This window comes from Rhamphochromis sp. 'chilingali', assembly GCF_963969265.1.
Source record: "Rhamphochromis sp. 'chilingali' genome assembly, chromosome: 15".
NCBI classification, from domain to species: Eukaryota; Metazoa; Chordata; class Actinopteri; order Cichliformes; family Cichlidae; genus Rhamphochromis; species Rhamphochromis sp. 'chilingali'.
Window position 1 is genome coordinate 11,633,233 of NC_137942.1, and position 15,891 is coordinate 11,649,123.

The 15,891-nt window shown below is 36.2% G+C and overlaps 1 protein-coding gene and 1 pseudogene across 2 annotated transcripts in view; both read left to right on the forward strand.

Moving 5' to 3' along the window:
- The window catches only part of LOC308411258 (myosin heavy chain, fast skeletal muscle-like), a 36,333-nt pseudogene extending 24,561 nt beyond the window's left edge, over nt 1-11,772 (forward strand). Inside the window, exons 30-34 of the transcript in view lie at nt 3,071-3,130; nt 3,214-3,379; nt 11,015-11,139; nt 11,254-11,562; nt 11,636-11,772. The product of the transcript in view is annotated as a myosin heavy chain, fast skeletal muscle-like (transcript). The remainder of the gene's footprint in view (nt 1-3,070; nt 3,131-3,213; nt 3,380-11,014; nt 11,140-11,253; nt 11,563-11,635) is intronic.
- On the forward strand, nt 9,829-10,704 carry LOC308411335 (myosin heavy chain, fast skeletal muscle-like; the record flags this gene model as incomplete). Its single annotated transcript, XM_080905222.1, has 4 exons — nt 9,829-10,032; nt 10,152-10,295; nt 10,396-10,552; nt 10,658-10,704. 4 exons carry the CDS (start codon nt 9,829-9,831, stop codon nt 10,702-10,704), a joined length of 552 nt encoding a protein of 183 aa, XP_080761348.1.
- Nucleotides 11,773-15,891: the final 4,119 nt, after the last annotated feature.

Below are 15,891 nucleotides of genomic sequence, written 5' to 3' on the forward strand. Positions count from 1 at the left end.
TTTACAACAAACCAAATCCATAAACTTTAATAAAGTGTTTGGAGATTAAACTTCACTTCAGCAACATAACAGAATAGTGTCCCAGCAATGGTGGGATGTACAACAGGATTGCTCCCCATAATGATAAAATGGGCAGCATTGGATTTTGTAAATAAGAATGTCTCAAAGGCATAATTATAGAAAAGCACTGACATTTAAACTACAGGGAATAGAGGTTACTTTTGAGGTCGCTTGCTTGCCTTGTTCCCATTTACACTTGCCTGTAGTATAAAACTGCAGTGCTTCACTTGTTGCTGTATCCTTAGCTATATGGTGTGATCTTTTTCTAGCGTGCCAACCTGCTGATCTGAAAATACCTGTCTCTTACCTTGCACTCAACAACAGCTTTCATTAAATTATGTCTAACATTTACAGAGGTTTCTCACATGACATGACACACACTTTACTCAATCACACATTTATCTAAAATTTATTTATTTATTTTAAAAAGGTTCATAAATTATTTCTTCTCTAGCCACTTTGTGAGGTTGTTGCTTAACTAGGTGAAATTATCAAAGAAGATTCTGTACCAAAAACCTCCCAGTTATTGCACTGGTTGCTAGCAGATTTCCACAGTTAGCTGTACTTCTTCAGATAAAAATGCTTTGAATACTTCCTAACTACTGGCCCAGCAGTAGAAATACTAGAAAGAGTGATGGAAACTGGAAATGGAGAAGGTTTGCCTTCAAAGTAAAAGCTGCACCTCAGCCAAAATTTTTCATAAAGTGCCACTATAACTCTGAAGCCAACTGCCTCCATTTCTAGTTTATGTTACACTTTTGGCAGGTTCAGTACAACTCGGAGAGTAGACAGTGTTTTTGGATACATCCATCACTTCGATTCAAATTGCTACAGCAGAAATATGCTAGTGGCCAAAGCAAACACAAGGTTTTTGCCAACTGGTTGGGGAATAGACCAACTACTTAAGTGACAGGTGGTTACCACTAGCCTCTAGGGCTGTATGACCAAGGTATTATTCACTCAATCCTACACTTTCACCATAATTGTTATATATCTAAAATGGCATACAGGTTAACGTTACGTGGGGAGTGGTTGCATGTCTCCAAAATACCAATAGTCATTCTCATACAGGTCATTACTTGTCCTCAGACCTTTTATTTTGGCAGAGTACTTGATGACAATAACCTCCTATTTATGTCACTCTTCGCTTTTTCTCCATAGAGTTTAAGGCTTTGTGAATGTTGAAGGTATCAGAGACACCTAATGTCTGGATTTGCAAATACAGAAATTTTCTAAAGAAAAAAAAATGGAATATAGTCAAAAGTAAATTGTGAGCATAGAGGCAAATGAGTAGCCATTTATACTGTGTTTCCTAAGGAAGCTTAAGTGGCTAGATCTTTCTAGAGAAATGTCACTGTGTCTCTCCAGAAGTGCAGGCCAAAGTGACTCATCTGTGCTCATTAAAACAGTACTACAGTAACAGTATCGTAGAATTTCAAAAATTCAGTAAGGTTAAACACTTGCTACTGTACACCTAGCAAGACACTAAAACATTAGACTGCATTGTCTGTAATGTGTTCCTCTAAAATACCACAGCTAAAAGAAGCAGAGGAAATAAGTAATTTCCCTGTTTTGGTTGTTTTGTTGTCTTTGTGTCTACTCTGCATTTTTCTTGCTATTCTAGCAAACTCTTGGATCACAGTGAACATGCACAATATGTTATTTTACTCAACATTTTACAATGAACTTATCTTACTTTTAAACATGTGCTTTTTTAGGAAAATACATTTGGAAATTAAACAGACTATTTAAGATGACAAATCTCTTACAGGTTAGGACATGGTCTTAACAACATATCTGAATATTGTCCTATAATATATCCTTCACTTATGCAAAAGACAAGTCACAGCTTCTTCTCTTTGCTGGATTTATTTTTGACCATGGTAGCACCTCGTGACCTGCTGGTAAGATAGCAGACATTAAGACAAGTCTGTGCAAAACTTGGCAATGAAAGGTAATTCTGGCTATGATCCCAGACTTTTCCTTCCATTCATCATTTATCACTTACTCAGTACATCTAAATTAAAATTTAAAAACTGTATGATTATTTTTTCCTTGCAGAAAGACATTAACATTTTTTTTATAACAAACAATTTTCTAGTATTGAATTATCTGAGCTGGCAGTCCTTCTTAAACTCTATTCCTAGTAGAGATATATAACACTTGTCTGGCATTAATACAAAGTCTTGCTCTGAATTTTATTTCAGATAGCTGAGGTGTTTATGTCCTGTAATAGTACACCAGTGGCATTTCAAGACTTCTCCGAATTTAAAACTCAGTACTGGCTATAATGTCAAAATGACTTGAGCTTAGAGTTTAGTATAAACTCTTTCAACTTAATATCACTGTCAAGTTAATATCAAGATTGATTGCAATAAATAATTCACAAACCATGTAGTGCACTATTATAATTTACCACTGGGTATACTGTAGACATTACTGATGTACTCACTATTTATGAGGACACTTACCTTATAAAATCTCTATTGGTTTCTCCATCAAGGAAAAACTTGATGGAGAAGCTGGCTTAAGGAATTAAGCCAGCTTCTCAGCAAGATTCTTTAGGTAACTTAAGGTAAAACTAATGAACAGCGTTCATAATGAATATTATTCATTCTTATGAAAAACAATTACAATATAAGTTCCCATTGACAAGCTCTGTTAATATAAAACTTCAAACTAGGCTCATATTGAAGAGGAGATTGAGGCTGAGAGGGCGGCTCAGGCTAAGATAGAGAAGCAGAGAGCCGACCTCTCCAGGGAGCTTGAAGAGATCAGCAAGAGGCTCAATGAAGCTGGTGGAGCAACAGCTGCTCAGATTGAGTTTAACACAAAGCGAGAAGCTGAGTTTCAGAAATTGCTCTCCGCAAGAAGCAGGCTGACAGTGTTGCAGATTGCCCAGCGCCTGCAGGAGGCTGAGGAATCCATTGAGGCTGTGAACTCCAAGTGTGCCTCACTGGAGAAGACCAAGCAGAGGCTGCAGGGTGAGGTGGAGGACCTCATGATTGATGTGAAGAGAGCTAAAGCCCTGGCTGCCAACCTTGACAAGAAGCAAAGGAACTTTGATAAAGTAAAGATTTAAACATAACCAATATCATCAGAATAGGCATACACCAATAATAACAACTAACTAATTAACCTATATAAACCTAGGTCCTGGCAGAATGGAAGCAGAAGTATGAGGAGAGCCAGGCAGAGCTGGAAGGAGCCCAAAAGGAGGCTCGTTCTCTCTGCACTGAGTTGTTCAAGATGAAGAACTCATATGAAGAGGCTCTGGATCATCTTGAGACCATGAAGAGAGAGAACAAGAACTTGCAGCGTATGCTTATCTTGCTTTTGTTGTAGCAAAAACATTTGCATATGTCAGCTCCAAGTACTCTAACTCTTGGCTGTGTTTGCTCTTTAGAGAAGATCTCAGATCTGACTGAGCAGATTGGTGAGACTGGACAGAGCGTCCATGAGCTGGAAAAGGCCAAGAAGACTGTTGAGACTGAGAAGTCTGAAATACTTTATCAGTATTCCCAGCTACACCTGGATGATCCTTTCAGAGGACAGGAAGACATGAAGGAGCAGGTCACCATGGTGGAGCGCAGAAATGGTCTCATGATGGCTGAAATTGAGGAGCTGAGAGCCGCTCTGGAGCAGACAGAGAGAGGATTAGGAGTTGCTGGACAGGAGTTGGTTGGTGCTAGTGACCGTGTCAGACTGCTTCCCTCAGGTTTGATTGTTTTTAACACTTACAATAATATATTAAAATCCTTTTTACAGTGCTCCTCAAAACAAAGCTACTGTATACTATTCTGTACAACTACCTGAGAGAGAATGCAGAAATATGAAAAGTAAATATTAAATTAAACTGAAGTTAAATTAACTAATATATAAATGAGGGTGCCCTCATTTTAATTCCCATCAACTACAAGAGGAACATGCCAACATCTACCTACCCAGGCTGAGAAAGGTTCAGCATGAGCTGGAAGAAGCTCAAGAGTGCAATGACATTGCTGAGTCCCAGGTCAATAAGCTAAGAGCCAAGAGTTTGATCATGCCATGTAACATCTGCGGATTTTACTTTGACATATACCTAAGAACTGCTGCAGACCATGTACATCCTTTGCATTGAAAGAAATTATCCTCTTCCTTCACTGCATACTGGAATATATTTCAAGCCTGAGAAGTAAATTGATATAGAGCGACCAGTAGGAATTAGTTCAAAAATGTCTTTTAAAAATAAACCACCAAAAATACCCCAAAAATTGGGTAATTTCCATGATTTGTTTAACTCAATCCAAACTGTGTAGGGCAATATATTATACTTGCAAAACTGATATTCTAATCCAAAGGAGATTTTAATCACTTTAAGAGAGCAAAGTAGCCTTTGAGGCAACTTCCAGTGCCAAAACATAATATCCTAAACAACTGAAAATTCTATGCCCTCCATCAAACATTGCATTCAGTATATTCAAGCTATTTAAGTGTGAATCACACCTTAAAGTAAACTAAATAGACAGGAAGAGCATAAAAGACTTTATCTTGTTTTATGTATGCTTTACATTATGTAAAATAATAGCCAATAATAAGCGATATCAGAAATTTGTTGAACTTTTGTAATATTGTACAGTTGGAGAATTAAAGTTTTAATTTTTCAACTTTAGTCAAGGTTTCATTTTGATTTCCACTTCTGAAAATGTCAAGCAACAGTCAGTTTTTGTGACTAAAATGCCCTACTTTTGTGTGAAACTTCATAGGGGAATTCAAAACAAATAAGTTGACAGATTTTCTATCAAACTATGGAAATTAAATAACATAAAAACACAAAATTCACCTGCTTCTCTGGATATGTCGGACAAATGTCCTCTCAGTGCAAGAGTGGTATCCTAACTCTGTCCCTTAGCTGTTGTTATTTTTGACTACAGCAATGACTTGTAATCCTCTGTTAAGATGGTAAATGATAAACCACACCTGTCAACAGTTTCAGCACGTAATCTGAGAGGACACTGGAAATTATTCCAAACGTCAAGATACTTTTTCATCTCTGCTCATTCAGTAAAAGTTGAATATAAACATTTTAAATAGAAACTAATACTATGTTCTTGTACCAAAATTGTCATTTTTCAACAATCATAAGTGAAAAACACTCATTTTAAATCTTATTTGTGCAGCTGTTATTTAAGGCCTTACCTGAGGTGTCAACTTTTCTTGTATTACGTTTCCAGGAATCATGTGTTGCTCTTTTAACTTTTATGGAAAGTACAGCAGTATGAAATTAGTATCAGATACCAGAGACATGTATACTGTGCAACTATACACCAGTGACATTCTGACGCTTCCCCAACATTAGCACTCAGTCCTGGCTGTCATATCAAAATTAAATTGATGCAACTGCCTATCATAAAATGTGTCAACTGAAATCTGATCCCCAAGTACTTCTCTGGATTTATTGGAGCAGACACTTCACAAACCATGCTGTGCACTCTTGCTATGTAGTATTGAATAAACTGTGAACATAATAAGAGTAGTAAATACTGTATTTACAAATCAGTTAAAAATGATGTGTTAAAAGTAAAATAACATTATAAGAAAATGCATTAATAATATATATCTGAATGTATAATATAGTCGAATACAGTTCTATACAGATTGACTTACCAGTACTTAATTAGAATATGTAAAGTTGAGAAAGTTTTAATTAATATTTGTTTTTTAGATCCAACAGTATTTTATCTTCTTTATTATAGAGAAATTGACTATAAAATTATGTTTAAAAAATATTTTTGGCATTTTTTTTTTGTCTCATGTTTAACAGAACATAATCAAAAATCACAACTATTCTGTCAATCATAAAGTAACATAGAGGTATTTTAATAAGTACTCATGGTGTCAGCAATGAGTCGATAACTGTCAAGTAACAAAGTCCCAGAACCACCCTGTAATGAAGACCGCTTTTTGTCTACATGAGGTGCAGGAACAGTCTGTGGAGCAAGAGACACCATACTTCTTACTCCTCTCAAAGGGAACAAGGTGGGATTTTACATCTTTTAGAAGTTTCTCAAACGTGATTATCAGCAGAGATCTCATTTCAACTGATTTAACTGATTTATTCATTCCATATTACTGGTTTATTTCCCAATCTTCTCACCCCCCAAAGAGATCGGGCACTAAGAGAAATCAGTCTGTAATCCTACAAGAAAAATCTATGAAAAGAAAATGTTTTATTGTTCTTCTGCTTCTTTTATCTGGAAATGTGCAACCTAATCCCGGTCCAGACTGCAAATGCTTAAGTACTCCTTGTGATTTCAAAACTTGAACAGGTCTTGGTATCACTCATTTAAATGTCAGAAGTCTTCTTCCCAAACTTGATTTTGTGAAAATTTGGATGAAAGAGTTAGATACTGATATTCTTATATTATCAGAAACCTGGCTTACTAAATCAATTACTGACAAAGACATTGCAATAACGGGCTATAATCTTTTCCGTTGCGACCGCCCCAGAAAGGGTGGCGGTGTTGCAATTTATGTAAAAAGCAAATTCCATGTTACTGTCGATTCATCGGTATCTGTTTGTAAGCAGTTTGAACTTCTTGCCCTCAAACTCCAACTTTTCAAGGGCTATTTTATTACCATTGTGGGCTGTTATAGACCCCCCTCAGCTAGTAGTGAGGCTTTAGTTTCACTTAGTGAAAAACGATCTACTTTAGATTTTAATGAAATTGTGCTGGCCGGAGATTTCAACTGGGACTGGTTGTCCTCTGCCTCAGACAGTTTTAAATCCATGTGTGATTCATATAATCTCACACAACTAATTTACAGCACAACTCGTCCAAATCTTAAATGCCCAGAAAAGTCATCACTTATTGATTTCTTTTTAACTAATATGCCGTATAAATATTCTCACACTGGGGTTTTCGCAAATGATATCAGTGACCACTGTGTGGTAGCTGTAGTCAGGCAATCGAAGCTCCCAAAATCAAGGCCACAGATAGCTTTTAAACGAGATTTTAAGCATTTCTGTGAGCAAGCTTTCTTTCATGATTTATGGGACTATAACTGGAGTAGAATCTACCTGATAACTGATCTTGAGCTGGCATGGAATTATTTTTATGATACTTTTATCAAAATTATAAATAAACATGCCCCTATCCGCAAATTTAGAGTAAAATGCAGAAACAACCCTTGATTTTCTCTTCAGCTCTCTAGTCTACTCAAAAAAAGGGATGCTGCCTGGGCTAAGGCCAGAAAAACTAAATCCGAAGCGGATTGGCTGATTTTTAGACAGCTTAGAAACCGTTCAACTTCCTTAATTAAAAAGGCCAAATCAGAATTCTATCTTTCAAATACTACTAAACATTTGAACGATCCTAAAAAATTCTGGAAAATAATAAAATCTTCTTATGGGGACATAATTACAAATGAGATGCCAACTTTTGTTGTAAAAGACTCCTGTACTTTAACAGAGAAATGCGACATTCTAAACTGCTTTAATGAGCATTTTGTTTCTTCAGGATCTCTATTTGAATCTTTATATCCAGATTTAAAACAGTTTAATCAACAAGAGGCTCTCTCTGCAACCGCTCAAACTGAATCTGTGGTCCAACCCTTCAGTTTTTCTCCGCTAAATGTTTTTGAGGTCCAGAGGAACAGATCAACTTGATCCCTATTTTCTTAAGTTGGCTGCAGATTTTATAGCAGAACCAATAACTTACATTTTTAATCTTAGCCTCTCGAACAGTGAGATCCCTGTAATATAGAAATCTGCCTATGTTCTCCCTTTGCTGAAAGGAGGTGATCCTTCAGATGTTAATAATTACAGGCCCATATCTAAATTGTGTGTTCTAGCAAAAGTTCTAGAAAAGTTCATTAGTGAACAACTGAAAGATTTTTTGGACAAAAATTCAGTTCTTTCCCAACATCAGTCAGGATTCAGAAAACAACACAGCACAATAACTGCTGCTATTAAAGTGGTTAATGACATTGTTGATTCAATGGACTGCAAAAAATACTGTGCGGCTCTTTTTCTTGACTTGTCAAAGGCTTTTGATACAGTTGACCATGCTATTTTATTAAATAGACTAAACAATATTGGTCTATCTGTAAATGCTGTAAGTTGGTTTTCAAATTACTTGTCAGCAAGAAAACAGTGTGTCCGTGCTGCTGGGTCTTCTTCCTCTTTTCTCCCAGTATCCAAAGGAGTTCTGCAGGGCTCCATATTAGGACCATTGCTATTTTCTCTTTACATAAACAACCTTTGTGATAATTTGTCAAATGCAGCATTTCATCTTTATGCAGATGATACAATTATTTATTGTTCATCCCCTTCAGTAGCACAAACCCTGCAATTTCTGCAGTCTGCCTTTGATGTCGTTCAGTCCCATTTAACTCAACTTAAGTTGGTGTTAAATCCAGAGAAATCCAAGTTTATGTTATTCTCAAATGGCAAAGAGTTGTTAGCTACGTCTCCTAAGATTAAAACAATTCAAGGATCTGAAATTGAAATGGTCACATCTTACAAGTATCTAGGGATCATTATAGATCAGAATTTGTCATTTAAGACTCACATTCAAAGGCTTGTGTCGAAGTTAAAACTAAAACTAGGTTACTTTTTAGAAACCAATCCTGTTTCTCCCTCCAAGTGAGAAAACATTTGATTCGTTCAACCTTTTTACCTTTATTGGATTATGGTGACCTGCTTTTTATGAATGCACCTGCCCACTACCTAAAGAGGTTGGATACTGTGTACCATTGTGCTTTACGTTTTATTACTGGCTATGGAAGTCGTGTACATCATTGTTCTCTGTATGCTGCTGCTAAATGTCCATCTTTGCATATTCGTAGACTCTCCCATTGGTTGATTTTTATCTATAAATCTCTCCTTGGGCTGGTTCCATCTTATTTATGTGTTTATATGTGTAAAAACCACAACCAATACAACCTTCGTTCGAACAAAATCATACACTTGATTGTCCCAAAAATCAGAACAGAATGGGGGAAAGGGGCTTTTAAATACGCTGCCCCTGCTTCCTGGAATAATCTGCAGAAGGAACTGAAATTATCAGAATTGGTTACCTTGGGAGAGTTTAAGTCTGTCTTAAAGGAACGAGAGAACAGCTCTTTTACTCAGTGTGATTGTTTTTAATGTACTCTTTTTGTATTTGATCTGTTATTGTATATTTTACACATGTTTGTATGCGATATTGTATTTGTTTTAAATGTTATATACCTATGTGGTATGTGACTTTTGTTGCTATGATGCCAGGTCTCTCTTGGAAATGAGATTTTTAATCTCAATGAGATTTTTTACCTGGATAAATAAAGGATTAATAAAGTGAAAAGCTGTGCTGAGCAGACACACTCGAGCAGCAACTCTGGAAACCCAATCCAGCTGACAGGCATGTGACACAGGTGAGTGTGGTCAAGTATTCACTGGTTACCATATTTTAACGGTTTAGACATTCCTGTTAAATATGTTGCTGCTGTTTGAGTGTAGTGGCACTTTGGTCAGTCAACTGAATGAATAAATATTTTTACTGAAATATGATGGTTGAAATATTAGACACAAAGGAGCAAAGCAACTTAATTTTGGCATTTCTTTAGATTGCAGCATCTTTACACAGGATACTATTAGTTTTCAGTTGGGGTCCAGTGAGGTAAGTGGTTCGATGTAAATGACATTTTCATGATAGAAGATATCTGCTTAAGAAAATTTCAAGAACTCATAAATGGTCACATTGTTTCAATTTATGTCATATTTTCAGTCTCCAGTAAAGTGCCAACATGAGCACAGACGCGGAGATGGAGCAGTATGGCCCGGCAGCCATTTGCCTCCGGAAGCCAGAAAAGGAGAGGATTGAAGCTCAAAACACCCCATTTGATGCCAAGACGGCCTTCATTGTGACTGATCCTGATGAAGTATATGTCAAGTGTAAACTTATCAAGAGGGAGGGTGGTAAAGCCACTGTTGAGACAGAGGGAGGAAAGGTAGGTAAAAATTCTTTCCATTTTACGTCTATATATTTGTCATCCTGTCTATGTAAACATTTGTCTGCTATATCACAACAAACACCCTGTTGATTATTTAAAAATTGCTTTCTATTCAGACAGTCACTGTGAAAGAGGAAGACATCCACCCCAGGAACCCTCCAAAGTTCGATAAGATGGAGGATATGGCAATGATGACACACCTTAACGAGCCATCTGTGCTGTTTAACCTCAAAGAGCGTTTTGCATCATGGATGATCTACGTAAGTTTTATTTGAAGGTTTATCTAAAAGAAATAAAATGCAAATGAAAAATGAAAAATGAGAAATGTAAGCAACCCTTATGCTCTCTGCTATGATACAGACCTACTCTGGGTTGTTCTGCGTCGTCGAAAATCCCTACAAGTGGCTTCCTGTGTATGATGCTACATGTGTAGCAGCATACAGAGGAAAGAAGAGGATTGAGGCTCCACCCCACATCTTCTCCATCTCTGACAATGCCTATCAGTTCATGCTCACTGGTAAGTAGTAGTTACTGTTAAAGTTTGTGAATACAAACTAAAAGATGCCTTAAATGTGAGGTTATTGCTGCAGTTAGATAAAATTCTTTAATGTTTGTATTCCAGATCGGGAAAACCAATCTGTTCTGATTACGAGAGTATTGCACACATGATTATCTCTAAAACTTGATACAGAGGATGAATCTTGAAAATATGTCTCTTATACTGTCTCCAGTGGAGAATCTGGTGCAGGAAAGACTGTCAACACCAAACGTGTCATCCAGTACTTCGCAACAATTGCATGAGCTAAGAAGGAATCATCACCTGGCAAGATGCAGGTAATATTGGTTATTTATGATAGACCCATGTGTGGGTTGAGTTTAAGTACGATTCTAATGTTCTAATGTCATTTACAGCTTTTGTTGTGGCAAAAACATTTGCATATATCAGCTCCAAGTACTCTTGGCTGTGTTTGCTCTGTAGAGGAGATCTCAGATCTGACTGAGCAGATTGGTGAGACAGGAAAGACCATCCATGAGCTGGAAAATGCCAAGAAGACTGTTGAGACTGAGAAGTCTGAAATTCAGACAGCTGTGGAGGAAGCTGAGGTAATGTATTTTATAAAAATGTACTGTTTGTATTCAAATTTTAAAAAGTATCCCTTCTCCAGTTTATGTTGCAATAAAAAAAATTTTTTACATAACTCTTTTAATCATTTAAAGGGAACTCTGGAGCACGAGGAGGCCAAGATCCTTCGTGTTCAGCTTGAGCTAAACCAGGTTAAAAGTGAGATTGACAGGAAGCTGTCAGAGAAGGATGAGGAGATGGAGCAGATCAAGAGGAACAGCCAGCGGGTAATTGACTCCATGCAGAGCACTCTGGATGCTGAGGTCAGGAGCAGGAATGATGCCCTGAGAGTCAAGAAGAAGATGGAGGGAGACCTGAATGAGATGGAGATTCAGCTGAGCCATGCCAACAGACAGGCTGCTGAGGCCCAGAAACAACTGAGGAATGTCCAAGGACAGCTCAAGGTGACCTTTTTTCCTGATCATTTGTTAAAGAAACAGAATAGGTACTTATTTATTGATTGATTTATTTCATCAGGATGCCCAACTGCACCTTGATGAAGCTCTCAGAGGACAGGAAGACATGAAGGAGCAGGTCGCCATGGTGGAGCGCAGAAATGGTCTGATGGTGGCTGAGATTGAGGAGCTGAGAGCCGCTCTGGAGCAGACAGAGAGAGGACGCAAAGTAGCTGAGCAGGAGTTGGTTGATGCTAGCGAGCGTGTTGGACATATACATATATACATTATTATTATTTGCATTATACATTATTTGCATGTCTGAACCAGAATTAACACACTTAAGGATTAGGGAACAAAAACATAATATAATACAGAATTAAACTGCAGGTTAATAAATAAATAAACCAATAATTAAATAAATGCCTAACCATAAAAAAACATAAATACTGTTGTTGATATTATGATGATGATTAGTGTATCGATTCTGATATATTCTATATATGTAGATTCTTGATATAGCATCCAATATTTAAACCAAAATATATTTTTCTTGTTTCATTCAGAACACCAGTCTTTTGAATACCAAGAAGAAGCTGGAGGCTGACCTTGTCCAGGTTCAGGGTGAGGTGGATGATGCAGTTCAGGAAGCAAGAAATGCTGAGGAGAAGGCCAAAAAGGCTATCACTGATGTGAGATTTTTTTTTTCTTCTATTTTGTTTTTCACTATTACAGGGTTCTGAAATCTCTAATTTGCAGTTCATGTTAAGTTCGATTTTAATGTAGAACAGATTTTAAATTTTGGAAATATTTCATCACTTCAGGCTGCCATGATGGCTGAGGAGCTGAAGAAGGAGCAGGACACCAGTGCTCACCTGGAGAGGATGAAGAAGAACCTGGAGGTCACAGTCAAGGACCTGCAGCACCGTCTAGATGAGGCAGAGAACCTCGCCATGAAGGGTGGCAAGAAGCAGCTCCAGAAACTGGAGTCCAGGGTACAAACTATACACAGTACTAAAACTAGTTTCACAATCGAAGTCTACCTTTCTGTAGACATGTTCTTTTGCCCTCAGCGAGACTTAGTTTTTCTTGTAATTAAATTAATTATGCTTTAATTAATTTACTTGTTTTCTTTTATTCGTTATTTATTTATATCTATATATATTTATATATGTATCTTTATTATTTAGTTTTGGTGTACAGCACTTTGCGTCAACTATGGTTATTTTAAAGTGCTTTTTAAGTAAAGATGATGATGATGATGAGGTAGAATTAAGACACTTATTTCTATGCTTTACCATGGCAATAATAATGTAGCTACATTGTTTTATTATATTATATTCTTTTATCAAATTCCAGGTGCGTGAACTGGAAGTTGAACTTGAAGCTGAGCAGTGACGTGGAGCTGATGCCATTAAAGGAGTCCGGAAATATGAGAGGAGAGTGAAAGAGCTCACTTACGAGGTAATTAATTATCTAACTAAAAATGATCTAATTTATTGTGCCCATTCCCTTTCACTTACAACCCTAATTGTTTAGACTGAGGAGGACAAAAAGAACATCACAAGACTTCAGGATCTGGTCAGCAAGCTGCAGTTAAGGCTTACAAGAAACAGGCTGAGTAGGCTGTGAGTCAACTACAATTATATGACAAATTTCCTTCAGCTTGGTTCATCGCACGCCCATTGACTCCCCTATAACTAAGTCAGAATTTTGTAAATCCTTTACAGGAGGAGCAGGCAAACACTCACATGTCCAGGCTCAGGAAGGTTCAGCATGAGCTGGAGGAAGCTCAGGAGCGTGCTGACATTGCTGAGTCCCAGGTCAACAAGTTGAGAGCCAAGAGCTGTGACACTGGAAAGGTAGCAACTTCTGTCCAAATATCAAAAAAAAAAAAAAAAAAAACAATTGTGCACATCATTATAAGTGAGACACATTGTAATGCTTTGTGCAGTTAAGCAAAAATTATTAAAACAAGATATGTTAAAACAGAAAAAGTCTTCAGAGGATTCAAATAACTTAAAACCTTTAAATAACTCTTTTTTTCTGTTTGTTTGTTTTTTCAGAGTGAGTCTGCTGAATAAGACACACTTGAATGAAGCTGTTCAACAGATTTCATAAAATATGAATCATCTGTTGGATGCTTTTAATGCATATTGCAAAATATCAATCAATGTTTTGAAAATGACTCATTCATTTTAATGTTTCTTTGCTTTCGTAAAATAATGTTTAGAATGTAAATGTAATCAATTAAGAGGGAGCTATTAAAAGTAATAAATAAAAAGCCATACTGAATTGCTTAGTAGCCACTTTTGAAAAGGAGTATTCAGAAGGAATATTTATTAGCTCTACAGATAGCCATATAATGCAGAAAATATCTAAGAAGTAATAGCTCCTGCAACCAGTATTTTATGTGAAAGACATGTAAAAGGCCAAACTTACCTGTGGATTTACCAAAGGTTTTTAGAGTGTATTTGTCATGATAAATCAAATAATAAATACATAAGTATACATAAATTAAAGAAATCAATGAATTTGAAAATGAATTTAATGTTTGTTAATTAAATGAGTTTCTGTTACTAAAAGATTCTCAGTAAAAGTTCTGATAGTGTCTTGGTTTTATATAGATCTAGTGAGCTAGGTGGCTTATTAATAGTGACATATTTAGACAGAAACCATTTGCTAAGAACTGGTCAAATTTATTGTATTTATTGTACGTATAAGGAAGTTATTTATTTTCATTTGACAGCTTTTCATTTTATGAATTGACTAAATAACAAGAGAATAGGGCTGATAACTAAGGGACTGTTCATGGTCAGCACCTTAACCTGTCAGTGTTATTTAATTGTTTTCCAGTTTTAAGGAGTGCAGTCAGATATATATATATATCTGACATATATTATATATGTGTTGGTCAGGCTTCACTAAATATGAGCTAGGCACAGCGATGAAGCTCACAGGCCATCTATTTCCACAGGGCAACAAAAGGAGAAGTCTAGTGTACAAACAATAAACAGTAGTAAGAGCTAGTTACTGTTAGTAACTAGCTCTTACTACAGTGCACATCTAGCAGGTAAGGAGAAGTCTGACTCAGAACGTACCATTTGAGGCCAAAACAACTTTCTTTATAACTGATCCCGATGAGCTGTATGTCTAATATAAACTGATTAAGAGAAAGGGTGGCAAAGTCACAGTGAAAAGATGGTATATTGGTACACAAAAAAGATACTGTTGAATATTTAAAAACACAATTTCTATTCGGGTGGTGTTGGGGGAAAACTCTGTAAAAAACCCAGGAGAAATAAAGACACAATGAGACAAAGTTACTTTCTTTATCAAACGTGTACACGGGTGAGCTGCTAAGAACAACTCACACCATGCACAGTGGCTTGGTAATTTTTATAGGCACAGAGCACAGAGACAGTGAGAACAGGATAACAAATAATAAACAGATAAAATAAAACAACTCCATATATGGTGCTAGTCTCGTCAGCAGAGAGCTAGGGAAGATAAAACAATCTAAAACAATATGTCCCAGAAACAAGATGTGTTTGCTGGGAAAGTCTAAAAAGATAATTCTAAACTAATCTAACCATAGGCAAAGGGCAGACAAAAGGCATCATAGAACATTTAAAAGAAGGTAAAGAAACATAGAATCATTTTTCCTGTAACATTCCCTCCTGTTTTAACTTATTTTAAATGTATACAACAATTGTCTGTGAAGGTTATTTATTAAGTATCTTAAGCAATTTTTTAATTTTCAAAATGTCAGCATAGCAGAAATGGAAGTCATTTGGTCTAAAGAATAAAACAAAAGAAAATAATAAAAAGAAAAACATAGCAAATGAAAATCATAGTAAATGAAATAACAAGTGGAATAAACAAGAAAAAATAATAAAACTAAAACTACAAAAAATAAAGGATAAAAACCTTATATTTTAAAACGAAAACTACAAAAAATAAAAGGATGAAAACTAAAATGAAAACTTTGTATTTAAAAATGATGAAAACCAAATATGTAAAATGAAAACTTCAAAAAATACAAGGATGAAAACTTCAAAAAATAAAAGGATGAAAACCTGCATAACCTACTAATGTTTTAATCAGTGCGTGATCACTTGACAAGTCATTTTTAATCACCACGTCATTCATTAGCAGTTATTACAAGTTCTCCTCTAACAGAATTGCAACGGGATGCTGTTCTTCTTGAGGCATGGCAACATAAGCAGTCATTGTAGTTGTTATCATCTTTGAAATCATTACTCTTAGACATGGCGGTGTAGCTGCTCCAGATGTGTGGTCAGTGACATATTTCTGCAGAATGGTCAAATTCTGCAA